This window comes from Netta rufina, assembly GCF_964035555.1.
Source record: "Netta rufina genome assembly, chromosome: 13".
Classification (NCBI taxonomy): Eukaryota; Metazoa; Chordata; class Aves; order Anseriformes; family Anatidae; genus Netta; species Netta rufina.
Genome location: NC_140136.1, coordinates 12,044,260 through 12,071,805, shown reverse-complemented (window position 1 = coordinate 12,071,805; position 27,546 = coordinate 12,044,260). Strand labels below are relative to the sequence as shown.

At 45.4% G+C, this 27,546-nt stretch overlaps 1 protein-coding gene across 5 annotated transcripts in view; it reads right to left on the bottom strand.

Moving 5' to 3' along the window:
• The window catches only part of CTCF (CCCTC-binding factor), a 35,004-nt gene extending 9,607 nt beyond the window's left edge, over positions 1–25,397 (bottom strand). Inside the window, exons 1-6 of one of the 5 annotated variants that reach the window (XM_084294473.1) lie at positions 25,226–25,349; positions 20,693–20,842; positions 18,635–18,787; positions 2,679–3,471; positions 1,845–2,015; positions 1,036–1,169 (exon numbers count right to left, since the gene is read on the bottom strand). In XM_084294473.1, the coding sequence (XP_084150599.1) occupies positions 1,036–1,169; positions 1,845–2,015; positions 2,679–3,459 (1,086 nt within the window). In that variant the 5' untranslated portion in view covers positions 3,460–3,471; positions 18,635–18,787; positions 20,693–20,842; positions 25,226–25,349. Of the gene's footprint in view, positions 1–1,035; positions 1,170–1,844; positions 2,016–2,678; positions 3,472–18,634; positions 18,788–20,692; positions 20,843–25,225 lie in introns of all 5 variants that reach the window. The other 4 variants (XM_084294471.1, XM_084294470.1, XM_084294472.1 and 1 more) reach the window with 4 other exon arrangements.
• Between the last annotated feature and the right edge of the window lie 2,149 nt (positions 25,398–27,546).

Here is a 27,546-nt window from a genome sequence, read left to right as displayed (position 1 = left end):
TTACTTTGAGACAGAAGATAAATTCTTGCTAAGAAGAGCTGAAGTCTAGACCTACAATCAACAGGGTGACTTCATTCTTTTGCTCTCCTGCTTTTATCTAGAAGGCGTGAACCCAGGTTAAAAAAAAATCAGCATAAGGAATTTTCTGCTCAAGTAGGAGCATGCTGCATAATCAACAACCATTGTCCACAAAATGCAGCACAAGCTCACATTAAGACCAATTTGGTCGCTCTTTCTTAACACATACTATGAAAAATCATTGCAAATGCAGTTTACTCAGCACTCGAAACCACAGGGCCCAAAATTACAGCACTGCAGTCACAGCTCAGGGAGATAAACACAATCCCTTGCTCAACATCCCCCACTGTACCCTTCCTCCACTACACACGTCCCGTATTTTAAGTCACATTGCTTATATCTTGCTCCAATTTCTTATCCCCGTCAATTCCTATTACAACACAAAGGTTGTTCTGCAGCATCAGAAACAGCACTGCATTGGGGAAATCATTCAAACAAGCTTTGTTTACTTGAGCAAATTCGACAACCAGCAGATAGCAGCAAAGTTGATTTTCAGTAATATTGAGGCAAAGGGCCATTAATTTTGGCTACAGTCACCTTAACAGCATAAACAGATAATGTGTAGAATACATGTTTCTAAAACTGTCTGCAGAATACATCCTACTCAGGAGATGGCTGCCTCCTTCAACATGGAGCACACTACAGTTCCTGTCATCACCTTTAAGACCAATTACAAAAAGCAAAACCAGTAACAACTATTGTCACCAACAAAGGAAATGGAAGTCATCTAGGATCTCATTGTGCTCTCAGTGCTCTCAAACCAGTTTCTCATTAACTGAGGAAAACCCAACATTTGTTTCCAAGAACAGACCTGATTTATAACTTTTTTGCTTAGATTTTTTTTTTTTAAATGGCCAAGGAGGAAATGCCTAAGAGCAGAGCTTGTAACAGATGGTGAACAAGCCTTGAACTATACAAGCTTGAACTATTCAGAACTGTAACAATTAACTCACATACCTCCACACTAGCATAATCGCACATTGAACATTTGAAGGGTTTCTCATGGGTGTGTTTGTAGCGGCGATGCCGAACCAACTCTCCACTGGTCACAAAGGCCATGTCGCAGTCTGGGCACTTGTGAGGGCGAGTACCTGAACAGTTGCAGCAAGACAGGAAGATGATGACATTCAGATTTAGCGACAAAAAAAGATACAGGACACTCACAATACCTCTTGGTTATTCACAAATCTCAAAGCACCCAGCTAGACATAACACGGGTATTGATAGGAAGAGAAAACAAGAGATTACCTTTTTTTTGACAGAAACATCACAAGACACGTATAGTTTCATCACAGTTTAATTACCTGTTGTTTTATACTAGAAACTTAAGTAAGGATTAACAGAAATGCGCTACAGATCCTACCACTAAATTGGTCCTGTTTTATAAACACCTCGTGTTTGTTTTCAACTCCCTTATGTTTATCTCCAGCCTCTTTCCTTATCTTACTTCTCTGCAAGAAGCAACAGCCATGTGAAGCTTAAAACACAACTACTACTAACCAAGACAACTGGAACATTTTCTGCAGCTTTAGGTAATTTCAGGTCAAGCCTGGGACTGGTTTTCTATGTACAGGATGAGCTCTGCACCTGACCTGGCCAGGCAGAGAATAACAGCATGTATATGAGAAATGGACAGCAGCCTTGCATAGGTTCTTCTTTAGCTTGTTCCATTAACAGGTAATGAGAGATTCAAGATAGATCACCTTGCCTTTGCTCTAAAGACAAAGCAGATGCTCCAAAAACAACTTATACAAAAGCAAGAGTACCTGTGTGAGTGTTGAGGTGGTTCCTCAGTAACGTGACTGTCCGGAAAGCCCTGCCACAGAGATGGCACTTATGTGGTCTTTCATCAGTGTGGCTTTTCATATGGCGGTCCAAGTTGGAACGACGTGGACAAGTGTAACTGCACAGTTCGCACTGGAATGTCTTCTTTACACCTAACCACCAAGGAAATAATCTTTACTCTCAACAGTACTGTGGTCTTCCTCATAACATTAAAGAACAGCAGTGAAAAGGAAAGATTCCTGTAGGTTTAGCTGCTATGACGAACAATCTTGTACCGTTAAATCCAACAGCATATCCTTAGGAACACAGGCAATGACTAGCTTGGCTTGAATTTTCATTAGTATGCCAGTACTCAATGTTCTTACTCCACTTTAAAAAGGGCTCCTTAATTTACAGTTTTAAGTTTCCAGAAAGGAGAAGTCAGATGTACAGAACGCTGTATTTTACACCATTTACTCTACTCAGCACTTGGTTAGAAAAAACAAAGCTTATTATACTGTTTGTTACCGATGTAAAATGTGCACACAAACTCTTAAACATGTATTACAGCAAAACGCAGAATCTTTTCAGCTGTGGTTATATGGGAATACAAATGCCATATCGTTAAACCAAAGCAAATGAACTCCTCTGTAGCCTATATGCATGACAGGAGACTTACCCACAAAACAGTAGAGCTAAGTACTCTTATGTAATGCAGCAACACTGGACACGTCTCTTTTACTCCCACTTGCATCTACCCGGTCACTGCAACCATACGGCAAGGTCCCCTCCTAACAAACACATTCCCAAAACCCCCTTGCTAATGACAAGCTTACCTTTCTTTTTAATTTTTGTTGGTTTAGGTGGCTTCATGTTGCCCACCACCTTTTCTGCATTGACCTCAGACAATAAGCCCTCCTGCTGCTCCTCTTCAAAGTCATACACAGAGACATCCACGTCTTTGCCTTCCTCAGTGTAACGAAGCTTACTCTTTTTGTTTTTCTTTGTTTTTTTGGCTGGTGGCTGATAGTCTGGATCTTTTTGCCAATTGGGATCTTCCTGTGGCTGGAGTTCACCTTGTTCCAATGTCTCCACCTCACCATTTGCACCCACTTTCACTACTTGGAAGCCTTCTGGTAAAGGCAGGGTGTGGCAGATCATGGGCTCTCCTTCTTGCAGGCCTCCTTTGGAAACCTCGTTTTCATAAGCTCCCTGAAGCTCTTCCACAGATGTGGTGGCAACAGGTACAGTCACTGGAACAGGTACTTGGACCAGCTGAAGCTCACCGAGGTTTATAGGCTGCTCTTCCATATTAACAACCTGAAGAGTTATGATCTGTGTGTCATCCACCGTGGCCTCTGTCTCCTGAGGCACCGCACCTTCCATGACTTCAGTCTTCATTTGAAGAAGAGTTGGATCCAGCTGTTCCATCATCACCATCTGCACTCCGCTGTTGACATCCTGCACTACTTCACCTCCGTCTGCTTGGTTTGGTGGTATATGACAAGCATCGTCCTCCTGTCCGCCTTCGCGGCGTCTTTGATAGGTTTTTCTCTCTTTGCCCTTAATAAAAGTTTCTGATTCCTCCACAATAGCTTCAACTGCCTCACCTTCCATTTCACCTTCTTGCTGTAAAAACAAAGAGAGAAAATGAATGCTGCACATCATCCGAGGTATTTTAACAATTGCACAAAGCCCACAGAGGGACAAGTGGCCTAACAGAAAACAAGCAATGCAACAGCTGCAACATATTGTAGTTCTATTCAGCAAACAGAAACTGAGAATTAAGGATTAGTCTCTGCTAGCCTCCTGTCCCTGTAAACCAAGTCAGTCTCAGAACGCTCTCAGAGGTGAGACGACTCTACCAGTTCCTTGGAAAGGAAGGAAAACAAAGAGATGAAGTGATATACATATTCCCACTTCTCAAAGACCGTAAATCCTACTGGAAAGACATAAAGTCATATTACTCTTTATTGAGCTTCTTTAGTATTTCATTTAGCAATATCTGTCACTCTTTGGCTATAAATATCAAAAGCAAAAAAAAATACCGTCACAAGCAAAAAACTTTCTATTTAAACTATTACTTTTGAGAACTACAAAGTTTTTTCAGGGAGAAAAAGCACTAAAAATTGAGTACAAGAATTTAAGTCTTCAAAGTTACTGTATATATTCTTAGCTGTTTGAGAGTGGAAACGGTTATTTCCTGTACGTTTAAATTTCTCTGCACACTTGACTGGTACTGTTATTGAAACAAAAATTAAAAAAGACATGATCAAGTTATTCAAGCATACTGTAAGCAGCCTGAGGTTCAGTTCCTGCTCCCACCCCGGGTGCTGCCTGGCCTGAGAGCACAGTGCCCTCCTCCGGTTGAACGAGCAGCAGCAGGGCTCAGAACAGCTTCACTTCGGTGTAAGCGATCTGCACTCAGAGCTGGGGGACTCTCAGCCTTCTTGTGAGAACTGGGTTAATTTTATCTACACAGACCCAAGCACACAACAGTGCTAAAGCTGTTTGGGAAGGCTGTAATTCTGAACTGTTGTAATTCTGAACACAGCCATACACAAGCATAGCATTTTATGCTCTTCTTTCTCCCCAAACCATCCAGCACTCTTCTCAGCATTTGCCAAGGAATATGCAATTCCTGTACTCTGATTCTGTAGGAAGGTTGCTTCAAATCATCATTAAACAGTTATGTCTTTCTCAAAAAAAAAAATAAATAATAATGCCAGTTTCCCTATGGACTTCTGATAAAATTCCAATCCCAATACCAGATTTTATCATTTCCACATTTTCCTATTATATCACCTGACCTTTCAAGACCAGACCTCTTTAACCTGTTTTTTCAGCTCAGCAGTTAAACCTCATTATCACACTAGTTTCAAATGTCTACACAATCTTGGATATTTATTTTGGAGATACATGGGTACATATACATGAACACGAAACACAGCCGTCAGTCCTCATTAGCTGTTAAGAGTTACAAGACACATTATTTTTAGACTGGCTTTTCTAATATTCTCCACTTCTGCTGGGAGAACACGGTTCTTACTGTTCTTCAGCCTGTTCTGTCTAGGGTCATCTATTTACACGTGGTCTTGATACTGGTTGCATTTCTTTTGGGCAGCAGCAGTCTCCAGGGGGCACCAGATACCCAGAAATACTGGCATATGGCTTCACAAGCACTCCCTGCAGGGATCCTGCCTCTCCTTTCTTTAGCACCCCTCAGCATTTCAAGTCACAGCAAATCCATATGGACAAACAGCTGAAGTACCCGAGATGATGCAAGTACTTAACACTAGCCAGCAGGAGATCAGAACAGAGATTTGCTCTTTGGCCTAGAGCAGCTGTGAAACAATCAGAGCAAATTGTCTTTCAATTATCTCAAGTATTTGTAGGGATAGAGAAGGAGAAGCCTTTTCAGGTGACCAAAAGTCTCAAAGGAAAGGAAGGAGGGAGCTAAACAGAAGAACACGATAAATGGCTGGGGTGGGTGGGAATTAACAAAGGATTTCTGATAAGGCCTAAAAATACTGAAAACCCATCTGCAGGGCTAAGGCAATTCTGTCCTGATGCACGGCTTACATTGGCAGGAAGGTTTGTCAGTTCCAGAAGTAACGCTGGGGTCGCTCAGGCTCGTGCTGAGACCAGGTAAGTGTGCAAGCAAGACCTTGTTCAAAGGGCACTCGCAACGGGAGGATGTGCACACGTGTGGCACAGATGGAAGGACTCACAGCCACTCAGCAAAGAAACCAAGCCATCCCTGCCCCTTCTCCTATGCTAGGGACAAGCATCTCTCGCCCCAGAGCTCCCCAGCACTACCACGATGTCTTCCAGCAGCGAGCCAGCCACACGGCAGCAGCACTACCAGGAGGGTCTCAGCCCCAGCTCATAACCAAGGTAATTGAGCAGACAAACAAGGATTTACTCCTGCCTATTCCGTGCTATGAGATATGCTCTGTTCCTTGCGGTAAAAATAAATTGATCTGAAAAATGGCTGTATTTTTAAGCCAGGTTCTTGTCACCAGGGGAAATGCTACAGTATCTTACAGAGAACTACCAACGATCCAGGCCACGTTGGCAGTGTACCACCAAAAATAAAAAAAGAAAGCCGCATAAATGTACAGAAGGTGTCTCAGTTATCTCAGTGAGTCTTGGCCAGCTCAGAAATTGTGTCCAGCTGCCCAGGTTTGTCCCCAAGAAAGTCTGATTCTTCAGATTAAAATCCTCCTGCAATGCATGCACATGGATGGACGGATGGCCTCTGAACTCAAGGGGAAGGGAGGCAAAAGACTCTACCTTTGCACTGCCCGTCCAGCTTCACTTCTCAATCTTTACCTTCAAGTATTTTTTGCTCCTAAAAGTTATATTCCTCCCAGGCCAAATTCTGAGACTGTTTCCAATATTTCAGAGAACGTGTCCTTTGCTATCATGAAGGACATTATAGCAGGAAACTGGGAATAGTAATTGCTGAACATATTTTGTCTTACCACCTCCCAAATTTTTGTTTCTGGCTTTTATCTTCATCTCTCTTCCTAGCAGTTACCCTACCTTTTATCAGTAACTTAGTTCCAGAATGACTGAATCTAAAAAGGAAAACAAAGAAGCAGGCTAACAGTAGATGTTAAAGTAAAATCAAGACTGAAAACAACTTCCAGAAGGAGTGACCACTTAAAAACCACAGAGCCTCTGAAATCAACAACTAACACAATTCCCACATCATAGTTCAACCAAACCTTCACACACCTGCTTCCTCAACAGGCTCTAACCATTCAGATGAGACACAGCATCACTAACCAGGTCAACGCACTGTCACAATCCAGCTAACCAGATAAAAAGCTGGAATGCCAAAAAACAGATCTAAGATTATTCCAACAGGTTAATGAGTTACTTATCTAAAAAACTGAAACAACCAGAAATATGATGGGGGCAGCTTATTCGAAAAAAAAAAAAAAAAAATCAAGATGTTGCTTGAGAGAAAGAAATTTAATTCCATTCAGCCCTGCTGACTGCTGCACAGGAAAAGGTCTCAGCCACGTTACAGCACAACATTTTGCCACCCAGGGCCCCTCACAGAAGCCTCACGGTTAACTGACACAGCATTCATATTGAAAGTTTAAAATCTTAACATTCAGAAATATGATTTCAGAACATTTCCAGTACAGCACAGCTGACAAAACTCGCAGTAACAAAGATTGAGAGACACAGCATTCAATTAACGCATTCCCACAATAACATTCATCTTAGTCATAGAAGCATTGAAGACAACTTGCTGTGGATGTCAACGCAGACTGTACAAACCCAGAGACAGTTGTTTACGTATTAGGACTGCTAATGCCATTGCATGTTTTTCTAGCTGGGTTATTTATAATAAAGCTACAGTCACAAAACAACATTTGCCTGCCTCTCAACTGCCTCTGAAACAAACCCTGAACCACATCAAGCTTCATGGACCAAGTAACAGCAAGTATTTATTTGTTGCCAAACAAAGCACGGTCATTAAGAACCGTGGGACATTCAAAGAAATTGTATATTGCGGCTTTAAATCTACTTTTCAGTTCACTTGAGACAAAAAATCAAAAATCAATAGGAACAATGAAGCCAAGAGCTAGCTGTCAATATTTTTTTGGCCTTCATAAAGTAACAAAAGCCTCTGCAGCTGTACCAGTGCAAGCAAAAGCAGCATAGCATCCAGACTGAACTCAAGTCAATCCACATACACATCCCACTCCAAAACCATCATGGCTTTGACACTGATGGATTAGATACTTGCTAAAATTGATATGGCAGTGAAAATAAAACTGTGTGTTAAAACATAGGAACCTTGATGTTTCTCCTGCATACCTCCAACTTTTGAGACCTAAAGGGAGGAATAAGCAAAAACTTCACCTAACAGCCCCCAGTCATGCAGTGTTTCTGCCACGTAAAGCAAGAAAAGAATTTAAAGGAAAAAGCATACATCCAATAATGCATTTTTTTCTCATTTCCCAACACGTATGTCTTTTTAATTTTTTTAAGGGCATTAGTAGACACACAGATGTGCCGGAGCACTTGGCCGTTCTCCTTTCCCCATCACAAAAATATCCATAGCTTTCTTTCGAAAAGCCTCCCACTAGACACAGAGATAATGCAGATAAACTGGTGAGCTTCTGCATTTGTTCCAGCAGGGCTTCACTGATAAGAGATGAACACGCCATGAATGCAGCACAAAGCATTAAGTATAGATGTTCCTAGCACTGCTCTTATAATAAGATTTAAAGTTGATTAACATCAACTGCTTCTACCACTCCTCATCACAGTCGCTCTCAGTCTCCTGGGCTTATCGATAGCACTCCTATAAGCAACAAATCCAGAACGTGAACTTGCTGCATGTGCCTCCCCCTCAATTTAAAAGGATGCCAATTCTCCTTCTCCACACAGTGTGGCACTAGAACCAAAGAAATCCTCACAACTGGGAAAGCGATACAGAGGTAGGGAAAAAGCTGCATGGAGGGCTGCACACAGCCAAGCAAGGTTGCCAGCTGGGGGCTCAGCACTCCCCAAGCACAGCTGTAAAGGTTTTGAACTCAGGATGGTTCTAGAAGTAGCTCAGCCATATCTGCATGGTACTACACTCCAGCCAAGATGTTCAGATGACTCAAACAGGCTCGCTGTGCAGAACACCAAAGACCAAGTGTTTAAACAGAATTCAGATTATAAAGATTGAAATTTCCTGAGACTCTCACCCATTTCTGTTGCTAACTGTCCAAAGAAATCTAAAAGATTAATAGGGATAAATTTGCCTAAGCATCCAATTATAAAAGTCATACAAAGGCTTAATCTTGTGTTGAACTCTTTAGGAATACATGAGAGAAACAACTTTTTCCTCTTTTTTTTTTTTTTCCTTTTAAAGGTAAGCCTACCAAATGTCAAGCTACTTGACAAAGCTCACAAAGATTTAGCTAACAGGTAGCAGCATCACATGAATAACCTGGGGTAGGATACCTTCACAGTGCTATCACACGCAAAACTTGCCAGATTTACTACCATCAGCAGAAATTAAAAGCTGAGATCAGTTTATTTTGTAAAGTAATTTTCTCATGCTGCAAACTTAAAGCTTTCATTTGCCTACGTCCACTGGCTACAACTGCTACGCCCATCTCCAGCTGCTTTGTTTCCTCCTCGCCACCCAGAACCTGGCACTGAAAACATTTAAAAAATAACATTACTTGACAAACATCTGACAACTTTTTTTCTTTCAAAAAGACAAGCTCATTAATTCACTAGTAAACAATTACTTGGAGAAATATTTTACCATCTCAGAGAATAAGGAAATTAGGAAAAAAAAATCAAGAGGCCTAGAATTGAAAAGTAACAAGTTCATCAGAGGTTAATAAATGCTTCTGGTTTCTCAGTGTATGAGAAGAAGCCTATCAATATGTATGAAGAAACCAAGAAATATATAAAAAGCTATGTGAATGACAGCTGCAATTGCAGTAAAGGGTTACAAGCACGCAGCTGTAGGATGGCTTCCTGAAGGACTGACCCTTAGGGACAGGACACAGGCAGGCAGCTCTGATAGCACTTCAAGTCCTGCTGGTAGTTACCTAACCAAGGTGCCTCTGCTGGCCTCCCTAAACAGGGCAGGGAGAAGAGCACGTTCTTCCGGGGAATGATTCAAAGCATTTAAGTGGATCCCTGTGCCAAATTACCAGCCAGAGGAATCCACCTTTCTTCCCATTAATCAGATGGGACAACAGATCCTTAACTTGTACAGTGATTTCACAATCACTCTAACACAGCAAAACACCGTGCTGCCTCTCAAAGAGCTGGCTTCACCTTTTCCTTTGCACTGCTAGAGTAATTCACTCACCTGCATAATTAACTTGATCAATAACTAACTCCAGCTGAAAGTTAATACAGGAAAAATGGTTAATTATGTCAGAACATGTTCAATCCCTCACGTAACTCCCCGTATGAATGCTTGGGCAGACAGGGTAGGGGAGCAGGTTAGAAGTGCCAGCACCACTCTAAGCAGCAGTGAAAAGCAACCACAGCACCAGGAGCCTTCATCCCAGAAGCCAGGGGCTGCACTGAGCCGTGTCCCTCCACACTGTGCACCCCACAGTGACACTGCTTTCCCTCACACATTGTGCAACCCCCCGGGTCACAGCCAGTTTGTGGGCACCTCTTCAGTATCACTAGCATTCAACTGTCACCAAAAACACACTATTTCATTCACTTAGCTCTTCACTGTGAACCAAAGGTACTTCGGTGAAGGTAGCACGCTTTGGGCCAGATGTTATCAAAATTAATCTTTACCTTTTTGCCTTTATTACGCACTCCCCAAGAGCACGGCCAATAAATCTCCCTGGATGCAGGACAGTCAGCACCATGGTCGTTGTGGGCAATGAATTAGAATTACAATGCATCCGTGACATTTCTACAGCTACCTCAAGCCTTTTACAGAAGACATTTCCAATGTCCATAACGTATGAAAGCAATCTTCCCAGCTGCTGCTCCTTCCCCTGTTCACCCAGGGATTTTACCAGAGCTCTTTCAAACGTGCCTCAAGAGATAACACAAAGTGATGAGAACTTGCAGCCAGCACCAACGCCTATTTTTCAGTGAGTAGTGCACACCAGTGGTTTTCTGCTATTATTTAGGATAAAGTTAACCTGTTGATTTGGATCAAGAACTCAGGGGAAACACTCTTGTAAGACATGCAGAGAGAGTATATACACTAGGCCCCCCAGCCAGACAGAAGGAATCTCAATTCCATCTCTTTCCTAAGCAGTTTGTAGAACAAGCTCTCATAACTTCTGCACCTCACAGTGGCAAAGGTGCCAGATTCACAGATCTTCCAGAACCAACACTGATAATTCTGCCACGAGAAGCTGTAGCCTTCAATAGAGAAAAGCGTAAGAGAATAATGTGAAGTTTCAATTACTTGAAACTTCCATTGGGAAAAACTACTTCAGTTACTGATAACGAATCCCACACACATTCAAGTCTCTCGGCCTACAACTAACCTCTAACAGTAAGCCTTGATGAAGAAAGCAGGCCAGTGGAAGAATTTCAGCTTTATCTACAGAAGCATGATGTATTTCCTTGTTTTTCCTGAAGATTTGCAAAATTAAAGCTATCTTAAGAAGAATGTAGTTGGGACACCTTTATTTAATAATCTTGTTCTTAAACCTTGTTTCATTCTTCGACTTCTCTATTGCTACCTAACATTCTTACACAACTAGTTTTACATTTTTCCTGTTTCTTCCAATTAAGTGCTACTGCAGTCTCACTAGATTACACCAGTTCTTCAGTCATGCACAGTAAATCTCGAAGTGAAAAAAAGGGAAAATATGAATTATATGTTCTCACACCAACCATTTTTCAGAAATAGTTCTCTCACATTAAGTGAGGTGCTCTGTTTTGGTAACCTGATGGTTCATTTCAGAAGGACAAACATGCAATTTTATCTGGTGTAAAATATAGCAAGATTTACATTTTACAAATAACAAGCACTGAAGACTTCATTTTTCAGCTGATTAATAGTGTCTGGGAACTACTCAGTCCCTCCCCTCTTAGAGCTCTTCACAATATAAAAGTGATGAAGGAGCTCATAAAAAGAGCAGCGGAATACTTGAAGGTAATAAATTGAGAACAATGGAAAAATATTTCAAAAGTCAAAACAGCCTGTGAAGTCAACTGCCACTAAAGGGAAAGTCTGATACAGTAGGCAGATTTTTGGAAAAGATTAACAGTTTTATCGATAAGTATTTGTGGTCATTTCCCTTCCACACACGTTGATTTTGAAGAAATCTTTTCCTGCTTTTCGCAGCTTGCTGATACCCTAAATGGAAGCGTGAATCAGGATACTCTGGCCATCTGATGCAGCCTTGTATGATAACAAAATGGCAACACCAGATACTACCACACCTGGAAAGAGACCAGTGTGACAAGTTCCATGGCATTCTGGAGACTTCAAAACAAGGCACAAATATTTGGATTTCGTTTTCCTCCAGGGCTTCATCTAGATGAAGTACCACCCAGGAGCAAACTTTGGGGAAACAGCTACTCCTTTTATCTCCACACAAACACTTATTAAGCAGTGATACTCGGCCTGTACAGGGGAATTCACGCTTCAAATCAGAGGAGAAGGAAGTGCTCATCCCTCTGCCGGCTGCATGAGTCCTGCCCCATCAAAAACAGGCTGTGCGTGCAGTAACTATTAATCACCTCACAAATTACACCCTGATGCATTTAAGGGAAACCAAGGTCAGTGCTTGTTGGGTTAGCAGCAGCTGTAGAGGTGTAGTTTGCTGTCCTTGCAGCAGGGACAGGAAATTCCAAGAGTTTTAGAAACACTTATGGGAGAAGGGTGGACAAGAAAAACGCCTGTAGCCTTAATCAAGTCATCCTTCTCCTGAATCACAGATCTCAGGGAAGTTCGTCTGAATTAATGAGTGTTGGAACAGATGTAAACTGAATCTAAGCCACAAGAACCCTACACAGTGGTCCTCATGCTGAAGTTTTAATCCATTTTACACACATCTCCAATTCATCTGAACTCAAGTTTCAAACATTCTTAATACACCATGCCCTAGAAATGCCATTACAATCAGACTTCAAGCTAGACGAAAATCCCACACGGGCACTCAAGCTTGGATTAAAAAAAAACAACACAGAACTTTTCCACCAGGAGCAAGGCATCATTTTCAACGACTCCTAACCCTGCCAAACAGCCATCCCATCCTTAAACTGCCCGTGTGCTCCCACCCACATCACTTCAACTAGTCCTGGTGTTAGCACAAGTGCTTCCAAGACTGCAACCAACTGGTCGGGAAATCAATCCAGGCCAGAACTCACCCAGCCCCAAAGACACTTATTTCCAGCCAGCCCAGGTCTCTGGTGTGACCAAACGCTTGGGCCAGCCAAAAGAGAAGCACGGTAAGAAGGTTTCTTCCAGCAAAGTGCTAACTTGAAGTGTTCAGGAAACTACTGCCTCAGCGTGGAACACATGGCACATGTTAAAAACTCTTAATTTACATCATGCTCCTGATGCTTCTGCACTTCTGCCTGGACTGATTGGTTCTCTGCAATGTCAGAACACACTCTGGAACTGAATAGATGAGTAGCAGCAGTAACACTACATGGAAGAGAAAGGGAAGATCGGTGAAAAAGCACTGTTTGAATGCTTAATGCTTGTTTAAATAGAAAACGTGTACTCCTACACTGCTATGAACAGCAGCATTGATAATTGCTTATGAACTCCCTCACTTATCAAACAAGCCTTAAACAAAACCCAGAGAGTGTTTCCATCAGCTTTTATCAGGAAGAATGACTGTTTTTACAAACTCCTCTCTACCTCTTCTCAAATTCAACATCTAGTTCTTACAACCTAAATCTCCATAGATCTAGTGTGAAATTAAGAGCACGATGCAACATTTTAGAGCTGGATGTGTCTATTTCAGATGTCCTTCTTCTCCTGTGCTGTGGCATACCAAATCACGACATAAAACTAGTCATTATTGTCAAACAAGTGTAAATTACACAAAGCACAACCTGTTACATGCTGTCAAGGTAGCAGGTAACACTATCATACAGTAACAAAGTCAGCTCTAACACACTTCTGACCTCGTTACCCTGCAGAAGAGCCTCAGCTGGCTGAGGAGTTTTGAAGCCAGCTCCATTACCCTGATCAATTAAGAGCTTAAAATATTCACCTCCACAGAGCTAAAACAGTTACAAGACAGCACAGAACTTCTCATCTGTAATCCTGTTCAATCCGCGGTGTGCATACAGAGTAAAAACCCTGGGAACAGCAAGCAACCCCTCAGAACAATTCTAAAGCGAAACACGTGCTCTTGCTCCACTTGGTGGAGCTGGCCAAACAGTGTTAAATTTCACACTGGTTTCCATGCCCTTTGAATTCAGGTACTTCTTCCCCTGGTTCTTCCGTCATTTATTCAGTACAAAGCACTCAAGTCTCGCTCCTGGCTGCGGTATGTCCCTGCCAAGTCGATTTTTAATTGTTTATCAGCCTCAAAGAGCACTACTGAAAAACTTGGCAGAGAGCTGTGGATGCTCAGCGACAGCAAGCTTTCAAAGAAGGATCTGGAATTGATCTCTTTTTAGCCAACACTTAGTAAAAACTCCATAAGCTGTATACATCCACCGACCAGAGAAGGGGATGCTCAGCAGGGAGCTCCACTGTTAAGGGCACATTACGACTGCTGCTGCAGGCTGCATCCTCCACAGGTTCTGTGCACAGCGGCAGGCAGAGAACATCGCTTCAACATCGCTTCTCTTAGTGGGAACAGCGCCTCTGTTAGTGGAATTTTTCCTCCTGACCTGTAACCGCAGGGAAGACCACTATTTCCCCAAACTTAAGAACTTGTAAGTTAACACCAAAAAAAAAAAAAAAAAAGAGACTTAGGAGTGGATGACTTGAGGACACCTACTGCAAAGCAGCCACCTCCCGCATGGAATTGCATTGTCTGGCAAGCCGTGCCAGGGCTCTTCAACAGCACACATTTAGTTGAATGATCCTTTTTATCTACCTGTTTGTTCATCTTAACTTTGCTTTCCGTAAAATTTTGGCTTGAGGAATAAACTTCTGGTGTTCATAACCAAGTCATCTGCTTGGAAAATGACTTCACAGTGGAGAGACCTGTTTTAGGTATTTGTACCAAGGGCAGCCTCTTCGTAAGGGAAAAGAGACACAAAGCAATGGTGACCGTAGTTCTTTTCCACACTACACACAACACAAATTTAGTGTATTTTACAGGGGCATCTGGCCTTTACAGCCATCACCCTTCTCTTTCCAGAAGGTTTCTCCTTTACGACACAATGCACTGGAGTTTCAGAGACATTTTGCAATAAGCAGCTCAGCCACCACTCAAGAAACACCAGCTTACCAACGCACAACCCAAGAAACAGTTTCCCAGCGCTGCAAACGTACATATTACAAAAATGCAAGGCGTATTTGTCCTAATCCACTGCATGTTAACGTCACAGAGCGTCACAGAGGGAAGAAAAGCCACTCCTACACTTGTTTACTGGGAAAGTAACACGCGCATTTCTGGCATAAAATGCCTTGCAGGAATTTTCCTTTCAAACAGATCTTTGACATGTAGGTACGGTACGGTAAGCTGGAAGGAAAGCAGGATAAGCTGGAAATTTAACAGCTCCGTGTGCTGTTTTCTGAGCTCCTTAGTACACTGACAGATACTAAAAAGAGCCCAGCAGAGGGACACGAGACAATTTGGGGGCAGAATACACAACAACATATGCAGGAACAGGTTGCTCAGAGATACGAAACTTTTGTTTCAGATACTGAAAATGTTTGGTAGACACAACCTTAAACAACCTCACTTAACTTCAAAGCTGCACTAAGCTAGGGGTTGAGCCAGCGTACCTCCAGAGATCCCTTCCAGACCAAATGGTTTTCCATTCAGCAGCACAAGACTATGCAACACTAAGGATAACCCAAAACTTCAAACACCATGAGTTTTTATTCATTTACACAGTTAAAACTATAATGCTCTTAAGACAGATTTGTTGGTCTCACTCAGCACTCACTTCCACACAAGTTCTAGGGGACCTGGGATACTTTTTGCAGGATCCCAAACGCCTGCTAGACCTTAGAGGGCTGTTAACATACAGCAGCACTGTCATTCTTGGCAGATCAGTAATGACCTGCACTTTCAGAGGGGTGAATATACAAAGTCTCCCAGTATTTAAGAGAACAGCATTATCAGAGCAGCAGCTCACTGTGTCATTGTTTAGGAGAGAGAAACCATGTGTGATATCAAATCAAAGCAGCGCTACACAAACACCAACATCAGCCAAAAGCTCCTCTGTGAGCCTCCGATGGAAAAGGTGGAGGCAGTACTGACAACGGACCTCACTTTTTTTTTTTTTAGTTTGTTGCCAAAGAGAACCAAGGACCACAATGAGCAAATCAAAACTAATAAAGAAAATCTGTCTTTCAAGAAAGAAGGACTGATGTGCGCACTTCTCTGCAGAACCTTAAGAAGAGCTTACACTTGGAGTGCCAGGAGGAAGCTGAAAAGGCTCCTTGGCTGCCAGCAAGGCAGAGCCCATGTGAAGAGGCAGCTCTGGGACAAGAACAAGCAGTAACACACCGTGCTGACCAGTACGTGCACTGAACCAAACACCTCTAACCAGGGGGACCCAGTCTGATAGCACTGAATGTCCTGCTTTGTTATCTCCTTTCTTTGCATCTGGTAGAGTTGGAGAAAGCATCCCTAAGGATTTGCTTGCACAAGGCACTCAAAGCAGATGTCTCCAAAAACGTTACAGATGTCACGTCAAGCAAGTCAGACAAGTGAATATTTGATAGTCTGCTCCATCATACTGCCACGGAAGCTGCCAAATTCTTTTTCATGTAGGTCAAAACACTGGCAGAACAGGGAGAGAACACAGCTGCTTCAAGAGGACAAAACTATTTCCATACACACAACAGGAGCCAAGTATAAACTACTCTGGGCTCGTGTAACACTCCGGCAGCTCAAAGGGCCGGCAGAGCAGGTAGAAGTCACCAGTAGTCATCCCTGAGCAGGCTGGAGAAGAGTGCATGAATATGGAAGGCAGATAAGGACCAAGTAATCAGTGAGCACCTTTTGAGTATTTGGTATCACTACACAAATCAGTAAATTTATCTTCAAAGACCAGAAATTGCAGAAAGTTATATGTTCAGAAGGCATGCTAGATAATGCTACCTTCCATCCTCCAAAAAAGAAGGAAAAAGGCTTCAGTAATCTGGTAAGCTTTAACTGAAACCACGGTCTTAAAAATAAAAACTTCCAGCCTGTGGTCTGAGAACTCCTCAAGCGACTGAGGAGGGCTCTCTTGCAGTAAATATTGGGATCCTGGACACTGGCAGCAAAAGACCGTGGAGACCCGCTAGGTTTGGAAAGGTATCGGCAGGTCCAGGGACTGATCAGGCTCCCCAAGGACTGGGAACAGCCCTGAGTCTGCCCGAGTTCAAGCAGCCTTTGGTTAATGCTCTCAGACGTACGGTTTAATTTTTAGGTAGTCCTGTGAGGAGCCAGGAGTTGGACTCGATCACTGGGGGTCCTTTCCAACTTGGGAGATTCTACAATTTGTCAAAACTGAAGTTTATTTTGATATTCCCATCCCCAGTGCAAACAGCCTAGTACACAGGAGAAAGCTACCATTTTAAAATGCAGTATTATTGCACTTTTAAGGCAAGTACACCTAAACCAAACTTGGGGCATTTTTAATCCAGCAGCTTTTCCTGTTTGCATTTTAAATCCCTGGTTAGAGTTGGCTACAAGGTGACAACTTTGCAAACTGAACACAACCAGACAGAGAACCTGTACAAGAAGGTGCAGGAACTGGCCAAAAATCACTATGGGTTCCACGGCAGTGAAAAGTTCCTCTAGGAGCCAGTCCAGAGCGATGATATTTATTTCATTGTTAAACAATGGGAGAATTCAATTCCTCTGACAGTGATTTTAAACATACATACTGCTCTATTTCGGAAACATCAAAAATGCTTAAAAATATCCAAACGCTCTGATGCAAGTAGTGCTCCATACTTGTGGTCTAACTGACCTTTTCAGAAAGCCTCTACTTTCCCCAAGATATTTTGAGGCATGGTGGCACAAAGGCCAAAAACAAACTTGGAGCTTTTCCACTTCAACTTACAACTAACTGCGTGGGTGCATATGTGTAAGAAGAGGCATGCAAAGTCCATGCCCTGACCAACTCATTCCCTGGTGATGCATTTGCAGCACACAAGTGGAAGGACACGGGGTGACAACAGCCCCAGTGGAAGCCAACCTAATTTACCAGGAAAACCATGAATTTTACTTCCCTAAAAGATTTGGTGTTAACTTTCATGAACACAAACAGGAAAATCTCCCTACAAAGTACAATCAGTGTCCATCTAGTCCAGTAACCTGTCCTCCAGAAGCTCGAGCAGAAAACAGTGTAGAGAAGCAATCAGACCTAGTCCTGTCTGTGGGGACGAGGGATCTTACTCTCTGGACTTTCGAAACTTAATGTGTCTCCACAGCCTCTCAAAAAGGTAAATTTTCCATCAGTTGTGTTTTTCCTGTCTCTTCCTGCTACAGGCTCACAACAGGACTCACTGCATCTACCTAAAAAGTTGGCCTAGTATGAATGCTACCAACCACACTGCAGAATAGCAATCAGACTGGACACAGACTGAAATCCTGAAGGAAAAAAAAAAAAAAAAGTAGTAGCAACGGAACTACCGCATTTGCCCTCTTTACAAACTGCCAGGAGAAACCACAGTTGCCAAATTCAAGCTTCAGATGCTTGCACTGAAACTACCAGCCAGAACAACACGTGGGCTGTACGCAAGCTCACTCTGCAGTTGAGATGATTCTCAAGCTCACTTTTGCCCCTTACCATCTTTCTAAGGTGTGTAAGACATGAAAAGGACTTTACAATTTCAGCTATGTCCACCTAGAGATGCTTAGTCCACTGTCAGGCTAATCACTGTAATACTGGAGAGCTTTGCAAATGTCAAACTGTCAAGCCTCTAGACACGAGGCACTACCGAAACTTCAAGCTATTACATGTTGTTTGTTCTTTCTTCCACGGCTTTACCCTCCTTAGTTTCCTTCCTGATTCAGTATATTTACTCAGCATGCATTTTAAAACAAGGATCACTGCGTATGAAGTATTACACAATGCATATAAATACAGTATAAAAACGATTCAGTAAGTATTTTCATAAAATGCATATAAAATAATGATTTTACACAGCTGTATTTTCAGAATTGGATTCAATACCAACCACCTTGCTTCACCCTCACTGAGGGCATCCCATGACACGTCCCTTCCCAGAGAAGGAAGAACCCCTTCAGTGATGCAGGCTTGGGACTGGCTGGCTGGACAGCTCTGCTGGCAAGGTCCTAGGTCTGGTGGTAGACAGCAAGCTGAACGTGAGCTGGCAGCAAAGAAGGAACGCTTATTCCACCAATAGCTCCCTCATTCTATAGCCACAGATAAAGATTTTTACAGTCACAGGCTCGGACTAAACATATGGGACCCTACTTTCAGACACCCCCGATGCACACCAATACCTGTTTACTTCCCCACGTTCACACCATTTTACTGGCTTGTTCATATTCTAGATACCCACTGAAAAGTCCTAAGCCTCTACTTAGAAAGAGGGAAGCTGGCAAAAGATGAACACGAGGAACTGCTCCCCATCTGTTTTCTTTAACACGATGACCCACATTTGATCACCTTGCCTGACCTCTCATGAATTACAGTTCTTAAAGTGTACACAAAACAAAAAAAGTTCAGTACCTTGCAGTGGACTGAAGCAATTTTCAGTATTTTTCCACAACATTTCAGTATTTTTCCACAAAAGATATTGATAAATAGAGAAATGCACAACTGTTCTTCATATCACATAGTCCAGTGGTTAATCACCTTCACTGTGAAAAACCTGCATCGTGTAAATTGACCTTATCTGGCTACAAATTCTTGTCGTGTTTGTCAGCAAGGTTAAAAAAATCTAGCTCACTAATCTCCCTGGCAAGATAACAGTGGGTGTACCTGAGGACTAATCAAGTCACATCTCAGTTTTGCTGAGAAGCTGCACAGTAATCTAACATTTTACTGCATGGCAATATTTCCCAGCTCTCTGTCAATTTGGAGATTATTCCTCCTTGCAGCCAGCATTATTATTTTTATTATTTTTTAAAGTGCTGCTGCCAGAGCTGTACCTTGTGTTATGATAATGACTTCACCCCACACCATACAGGTAAGAACGCTACCTCCACTCATTCCATTAACGCATTTGGCAATTACATTAGCTTCTTTGTCACAGCATCACCTTGGAAACTCACGTTTAAGGTGTTTATGCACTAAACTCCAAAAGGCAGTTCAGCCACTGCTTTCTAGGATACTGTCTGCCTTGATTTAAATTCAATTGAATCTCCTCGTTCCCAGGCGTATAGCTTTACATATGGCAGCCTTAACACACACATTTGAATGACCTCACAGCCACGATTGCTGCCTCATTGCTGTTTGCCATTCCACGAGCCACAATTTTATCCTGAAGAAGTTCTAAATTGGACCAGCACAAAACCAGTAATGAAAAATTGTGACAAGTTCCAGTTTTTGCCAAACTTCCCTGGAAACTATTCTGTCTTGTATAGCCCTGGACTATTCTTAACCTATCCTGAACCACATAGCATTTACTGACTTTGTGTACTTTGTGTTTTGTGAGTTCCTCAACGCAAAGGTACTTTTACCAAAGTCAAATAGTAAAGGTAACAAGCTCTGGTCTCCTGAAAGCCTTATTCACTGGGATGAATTACTTAATTTCTTGTTAACTACTAGGAGAGCTGGCATTAACGTGTGCACACATGCACTACCATCGTGCAGTGCTAGCCAAAGACCCAAGGTGGCTCACATGTCCCCATGGAGCGCTACATCACTTGCTGTCACGTTTATCTGCTTCATCTCCTTTTAATGCTGCTATATCAGCATTTCTCCAGTTTCCTGGGATTTCCTTATTATTCGAAAGTGTATCATCTATGCAATACTCCTTCCAATACCACAGCTAGGAAGGTTCCGGTGATCAAAGTGGAAAAAACATGCCAGCCAAGACAAACATCTTTCTCCCCTCCCAACATATTAATGTACTTTTATTTTATTAAAATAATAATTAAAAAAAAAAAAAAAAACACAAACAGGAAGAGGAATTTCAGAAGCTGCAACTTATTTCTAAATACCTCTAGAGGGAGTAAGGATTACTGTGACTTCCCCATTAAAGTAACTTGGTCCAAATACATAACAAACGTTACTTCTCCTCTAGCTTACAGATAGCTTACTTTACCTGCTGGTGTTTCAGAGACATACAAGCTTCTAATCTTGATGCATATTAGTACAGACAAAGGTACATTTCATGCTCCAAACAATCTGTGTTTTGGCTTCCGTTTTGTTAGCATTTGACAAGTTCAATGATGTCAACATAAATTTTTAGACTCTGGGGAAAAAAGAAGAGAGGTTAAATAAATTTTTCAGTATAACCCAAACTTAGTTCATAGTCCCTTTACATTTGAGTGGCTTTAAAAACTTCAGGGGTTTGTTTCTGCGGCAGAGAAATAAGAGGATGCTGACAGCTGACTGACAAAGTATTTGGGCGTATTATCTGAACTGCAGGATGCAAGGAAAGTACCCTGTAACGCAGCTCGCTGCACTGCTACAGCAGTCCTTGCTTGAGTTACCTGCCCAGAATATCCTAGCTGAAAGCTGCACACCTTGGGCTGTTAAACATACCTGGCCTAGTCTCTTAGCATCAGCTCCATACAGCTCACAGCACACCAAAATCCTTGGGTAACTGATGGTAAAATGTGGGAGGGCTGGAACTGAAAGGTCCACAAAACCGGACCTTCACATAAAACGTGCAGCTGAACATCTGGGAGACGATTTAATCGCATGCTCATCTGCAGGGGCTGTTAACAGAGCTCTTCAGGAACCCACCCTATCTCAGGTCTCCCAAGTCATCAGCACAGTTCTTGTACTATTTCTGGATTTTCACCCTTAAGAACCGGAATGGAAAGACATTTAGACTTGATAGCTTCCAAGTTTTTATAGCACCGAGGAAAATTTCACCTTAGCTGTAATTTATATCAGACATCAAAATTGAGTTATTCGCTGTACCTGAATGCTAACACGACCCGAAAATAAAACTCACTACCCCACCTTTTATGTATTCTACCCTCCTTCTCAAGGTTATTTTTGTTAACCAAAAAATACTGAGATCACTCAGCTGAGCAGCTATTTAGATTACGTATTAAGTATGTCTAGCACAAGCGCATGCCATACAATTCCTGGAAAAGGATGGATTATTAGCAAGAAGGGGGAGAAGCAGCAAAACAGAGGGTTTTAACTGAAATTTGAGCATCCTCAAGTACAAGGAAAAGTAACATCTGAGTTATACTTTCTGTAAGACAAAGATGCTAAATTTCAGAAAAAAATAGAAAAAAGCACAAAAACGGTGTTGTGAACCATTTTTATGAGCAGTAAATATAGTCTGAAACAAAAAAAAAATGGGGGATTTAGTGGATTTCATGGATCTACATGTAAAAAACAGACCAAGTGCAGAGCAGCAGAGCTGGACACGGTACTGAAATGTCAAGGTTTAGCACAACAAAGATGGGACCAGGCATCTGAGCTAGGGCCACCTGGATGAAGAGAGGTTTCCAGTTACACAAACAGATCAGTGCAGTTCAGTAAGTTCATGCAAACAAAGCCACCAAGGCGAGGCTTTGGTTTCTTTTAGCTCCGCTGCGGGACCTGAAGACTCGCAGCTCAGTCACCATGTGTGCAGGGAGCAGCGGGGCCGTTCCTCGCTGCGAGCATCTCTAGAGCACGCGCTGCGATCCTGCTGCTCTGCTGCTCCCTCGGGCATCCCACCTCCAGGGGACAGAGGTAAGAGAAGCACAAGTTGCCAGGAAGGGAGAATCACGAAGTCATTATGCCAGGGTTTAGCAAATATAATCAATGGGTAGAAGAAAGAAGCCTTGAACTTCGCAGTGGGATGGCGTCCAAGAGAGCTTTAGCCTCTCCAGAGAGGCTTCCAAGGTGCCAGATCTGAGGCCAGAAAACAACTTCCCTGGTAGTAGTCAAGAAGGCAGGAGGCTGCTGCAGCAGCGAAGGAATTGGATTCTCCTTCCTCTATCCAATGGAAGGAGGCTTGCTTCTTTGGCACTTCTGATGCCCTAGGTCCATCCCCACTGCAGTAACTTTGGTCTTGGTTTCCTTCCTGCCTAAATTACATTTTTTTTAAATATATTTTCCCCGTTGGGTGCTTGTTTATTTTGTTTTGCCTTTTTTTCTCTAGAGAAAACGTAGAAAAAGCTGTGACAGAGCAGGAAGAGCTATCCAGAGCTGTGAGAGCTCACCATAGCTCGCTGGTACAAGAGTTAAGAACTCACCTAGGTACGGAGCATAAGGGCAAAGGATCGCTCCAGCTCTGCTCAGAGAGCAGATTAGCCTAGCAAAGCTCAACACCTGCCTTCCAAAAACGTTAGCAGGAAAGCAGAAGTTCTTGGCTATGAAGCACCACGGGGAAGAAAAGAAATTCCTAAGCAAGCTAGTAATCACATACGATTAGATTTTTCAGATAAACGCTAAACAAACAGGAAAATAACCCAAGTCAGCTTCTGGCGTTTTTAAGACAACAGCAATGGCACCACATCAGGCAGGTACCAACCTGCAGCCACAAAAGCTGGTAATGATACACAAATTAGTTCATATTCAAGATACAGCCTGCTAATACCAGAAGCAGGTCTTGAAATAGCTCTCTCCCTTGATAGCAGCGTAGGCATGAGTTGCCAGCGAGCTTAACGCTGTAGTGACAACTCCCCAAACTCTCCCTGAATCGGACACGGCTTGCTGCGTATTATTACAGCCCAAGTGCCACTTGAGAGTACAAGACCTGTAATTTAGCACCTCTTATTCTGGCGTTATTCCTCAAAAACATCCCACAAAGTGTTTCATGAGCATTAGGGAAACCGCTCTGTGCATCTGAAGGATCTTTCTGATGTACACTATAAATACAGAGGATATTAGAAGTGAATTAGTCCTATACATCCAGAAGAGAAGCCAAACAGAGGTAACGAAAATCTATCACCCTAAAAAAAAAAAGAAGGAAGCCACTGCTTTGCCCCTACGCTCAAATTGTTGCTTCCTTCAGCCTTAATGATTTCTTCTGTACTAACGTGAAAGGTTAGATGTGTCTCAAGAAAGAACTACAGCTTGGATACAGCGCAGAGCTATTTCTTATACCCAAAGGACTCCTGCAAAATCAACAGGCTCTGCATAACTAGAATAAACGGCAGAACCTGAGAAAATGTTTACACTTCCCGCACTGAAACAGAAAAAACACATAGGCTGGAAGCAGTACGCAGAGCATTTCAGATACTTTTAATGACACCTCTGGGGTTTATTACCAGAATTCAGCAACTGGCAGGAGGTGAAGAACGGCTATGCGCTTATTTGAGGGAGGGGAGGGAAGGGAAAAAAAAAAAGATCGGGTGAAAAAATAGGAAGTCACCAACAGGAAAGCGAGCTCATTCGCACCAGCAGGCAAGTCCCAAGGATTGCACGAAGCAGAAAAAGACGCGTAAAGAACGCGACAAAAAAAACCCTGTATTGGAGCTGTTTGACACAGGGAGAAGAAGCACGATGCTGCCCAAATCCTGGCGCTGGAGAGGAAACCCAAGAGTCGATGCCGGGCACAAAAAGCCAACTGCGGGCTGAACATGTGCCATTATTTCCACCCCCACGCACACACACACACACACACCCCGCGGGGAAGGCTCAGGCTCTGAGCCTTCTTCCCCACGGAGAAGAAGGGGAGGCCAATAAATAAATAAATAAATAGATAGATAAATAAATAAATAAGCGTTTTCACAGCGGGTTTTCGGCCTCTGGCTCCAACACCGAGGTGCCTCGGGGAGGGAAAACCGAGGACCTTGGGGGGGGGGGGGAGAGGAGAACCGGGGGGCAACCGGAGCCGGGCAAAGAAGCACAGGGGAAGGGGAAGGAGGTGGAAAAGGGGGGTGGGGGGGTGGGCAGCGGGAGGGCAGCAGCGGCGAGAGCGGGCGCCCCCCAGCCGCGCCGTGCCGTGCCCGCGCCCCGGTGCTGCATGGCGCTGCTCAGCCTGCCTTGCAGAGGGAGCTCGAGTCCCTCTCTGCGCCTCGCAGCGCCTCTCCCTCCGCAGCACACGCCAGCGCAGCGAGGAGGTGGCGGCCGGCCGGCAGGAGAGGAGGCCGCGCAGCCCCCGCCGCTGAGGGCCCTGAGGTTGGAGCAAAAAAGAGAAAAAAATAGTAATAACGATAATTAATAAGGACGGCGGAGGAAGCCGGGGACGGCCCCGAGGAGGTTGGAGAGAAAGGGGGGGGAATGGGAGAGGGGAACGAGGGAAGAGGGAGGTGGGGGGGGGGGGAACCGGGCCTGGCTCGGGGCGGGGACGGGTGAGGAAGGGCCGGGACGGGAAGGGAAGCGGAGAGCGGGGGGGGGGTGGTGGCGGCGGCGGAGACAAAGGAAAGAAAATGGCGAGGGGAGAAAACGGCGGCGGCCTGGGGCCGGGGGGAGGAAGAAGAAGGAAGGGCGAAGGGGGGGGGGGGTGGAAGAAGCGAGGCCCCGGGGCTCGGTCCGCAGCCCAGCGCCGCGCTGTGGGGAACAGGCGGCGGTGGCGGCAGGCGGGGCAGGCGCCGGCCGCGCTGAGGGACGATAGAGGGAGACAAAGCCCCCTTGCTTCCCCGGCGGCGGCCGCTGCGGGGCCCCAGCCGGCGCGGAGGCCCCATCGTGACACCTAGAGGCCGGCCAAAGCGACTGCAAACCCCCCGCCGCCGCTTACCTGCCGCCCGCGGCCCCGCCGAGCTCCAGCTCCCGGCCTTAAGCAGCAGCCAGCAGCAGCAGCCGCCGACCTCGGCCTCACGCCCCCGGGCCCGCACGGAGCCGCCGCCCGCCCAGCCCCAGCCTCAGCCCCAGCCCCCGCCCGCGGCCGCCGCTCCGCGCCGGGCACCCGCTCGCGGTTTAATCGCTTCACAGTCGCTTCGGACACAAAATGGCGGCGGGGCGGCCCGACTGCGCCTGCGCGAGCCGCGCGCGGCTGCCCGCGGCCGCCGCCGTGCCGTGAGCGGGGAGGGGAGGGGGGAAGGGAGGAGGAGGAGGAGGGGGGGGGGGGGTGTGGAGGGCGCGCGCGCGCGGGGAAGCGGGCGCGCGGGGCAGGCTGGGAGGGCGGGGCGGGGTGGGGAGGGGAGGGGGGAAAATGGGAGGGGGGGGCGCGGGGCGCGCGCCAACTTCAAACGCGGGGCCGGGGGGGGGCGGCGGGGGTGGCGTCACTGGGGCGCGCGCGTGCGTGCGTGCGGGGGTCACGTGCTGCCCGAGGGCGGGAGGTGGGGGGGTGAGGGGGGGAGCGCGCACGCCGCCCCTCGGCTCCTGAGGGGAGCCCGCGCGCGGTGCGCGGAGTGTGGGTTCGGTGGGGAGACCTGGGGACCTGTCAGGGTCCCATTAGGGTCCTCTTGGGATCCTCTTGGGATCCCTCTGGGTCCTGTTGGGGTCCTTCTGGGTCCCAGTAGGGTCCCCCGGGTCCTCCTGGGTCCTCTTAGGGTCCCGTTAGGGTCCTGTTAGGGTCTGTTGGATCCTCTTAGGGTTCCGTTAGAGTCATGTTAGGGTCCTCTTGGGGTCCCCCTGGATGCTCTTGACATCCCATTAGGGTCCTCTTGGGGTCCCTTAGGTCCCATTAGGGTCCTCTTAGATCCTCTTGGGGTCCCTCTGGCTCCCATTAGGATCCTCCTGGGGTCCCTCTGGGTCCCATTAGGGTCCTCTTGGGATCCCCCTGCGTCCCATTAGGATCCTCTTGGGGTCCCTCTGGGTCCCATTAGGGTCCCCCTGGGTCCTGTTAGGGTCCCATTAGGGTCCTCTTGGATCCTCTTAGGGTTCCATTAGAGTCATGTTAGGGTCCTCTTGGGGTCCCACTAGGGTCCTCTTGGAGTCCCTTGGGTCCCTGTAGGGTCCCTCTGGGTCCCATTAGGGTCATCTTGGATCCTCTTGAGATCCCTCTGGGTCCCATTAGGGTCCTCCTGGGGTCCCCCTGGGTACTCTTGACATCTCATTAGGATCCTCTTGGGGTCCCTCTGGGTCCCATTAGGGTCCTCTTGGATTCTCCTGGGTACTCTTGACATCTCATTAGGGTCCTCTTGGGATCCCCCTGGGTCCCATTAGGGTCCTCTTGGGATCCCCCTGTGTCCCATTAGGGTCCTCTTGGATCCCCTTGGGGCCCATTAGGGTCCCCCTGGGTCCTCTTGGGGTCCCTTAGGTGCCATTAGGATCCTCTTGGGTCCCATTAGTGTCCCCCTGAGTCCCCTCAGGTCCCCACAACCCAGGGCTGGTGCCAGCCCCAGCCCCTATGCACCTCCCCTCAGCCTCTCCCAAGCCCTCAGGCCCTCCTGGGCAGGGCAGCTCAGCCCCTCGGCTGCTGTGGGGCTGGGAGTGCCCCAGGATCCCAAAGGCCCAAGCTGATGTTTGTGTCCGTGCCATGGAGGGGTCTGTAGGCTGCGAGAGGGGTCCTTTCCTTAAGCTGCGTGAGGACTCAGTGATGCTGGCTTGATCTAGGGCGATTTTGTAAATCCCAACGAGGTACAGGAGTTAGGGGGCATTTTCCCAGTGGTTTTGAAGCTTTCCAGGCTGGCAGTCAAGCAGACCGTGCTGTAGGAGTGGAAGATGGTGCCTGTGGTACCGGCTGTCCCACAGGGAGCTTCTGGGGACGCTGCTGCGGGGACTGCAGCCCCCCGACACCAACTCCTGCCTGCAGCTTTCTCCCACTGCCCCCCAGAAGCTGGAAGCAGCCGTGGCACCCGTAGCACCGAGTGTGTTGCACGTGGCTGTGGTGCCTGTGGGCCCTGCGTTGGGATGGGGCTTGATTTTACATCTTAGTTGGGTTTGGAGCAAGTGGCCTGCAGTGAAATGTAGTGAGGTGTCCCCGAAAAAGCGCATCTTGCAAAGGTGGAGGAGGTGATAAGCAACAGCACATCCTTAAAAACTGTAGGGGCTTCTGTGTCCTTCACACTGTGGCGTTTTCTGCAGTTTCCTGTGGTGATGGATCTGGGTTTAACACATTTTCTCGTCTCCAGTTGTGTTGGTTGAAAGGCAAGCTGAGAGGAAGAGAAATTTCTG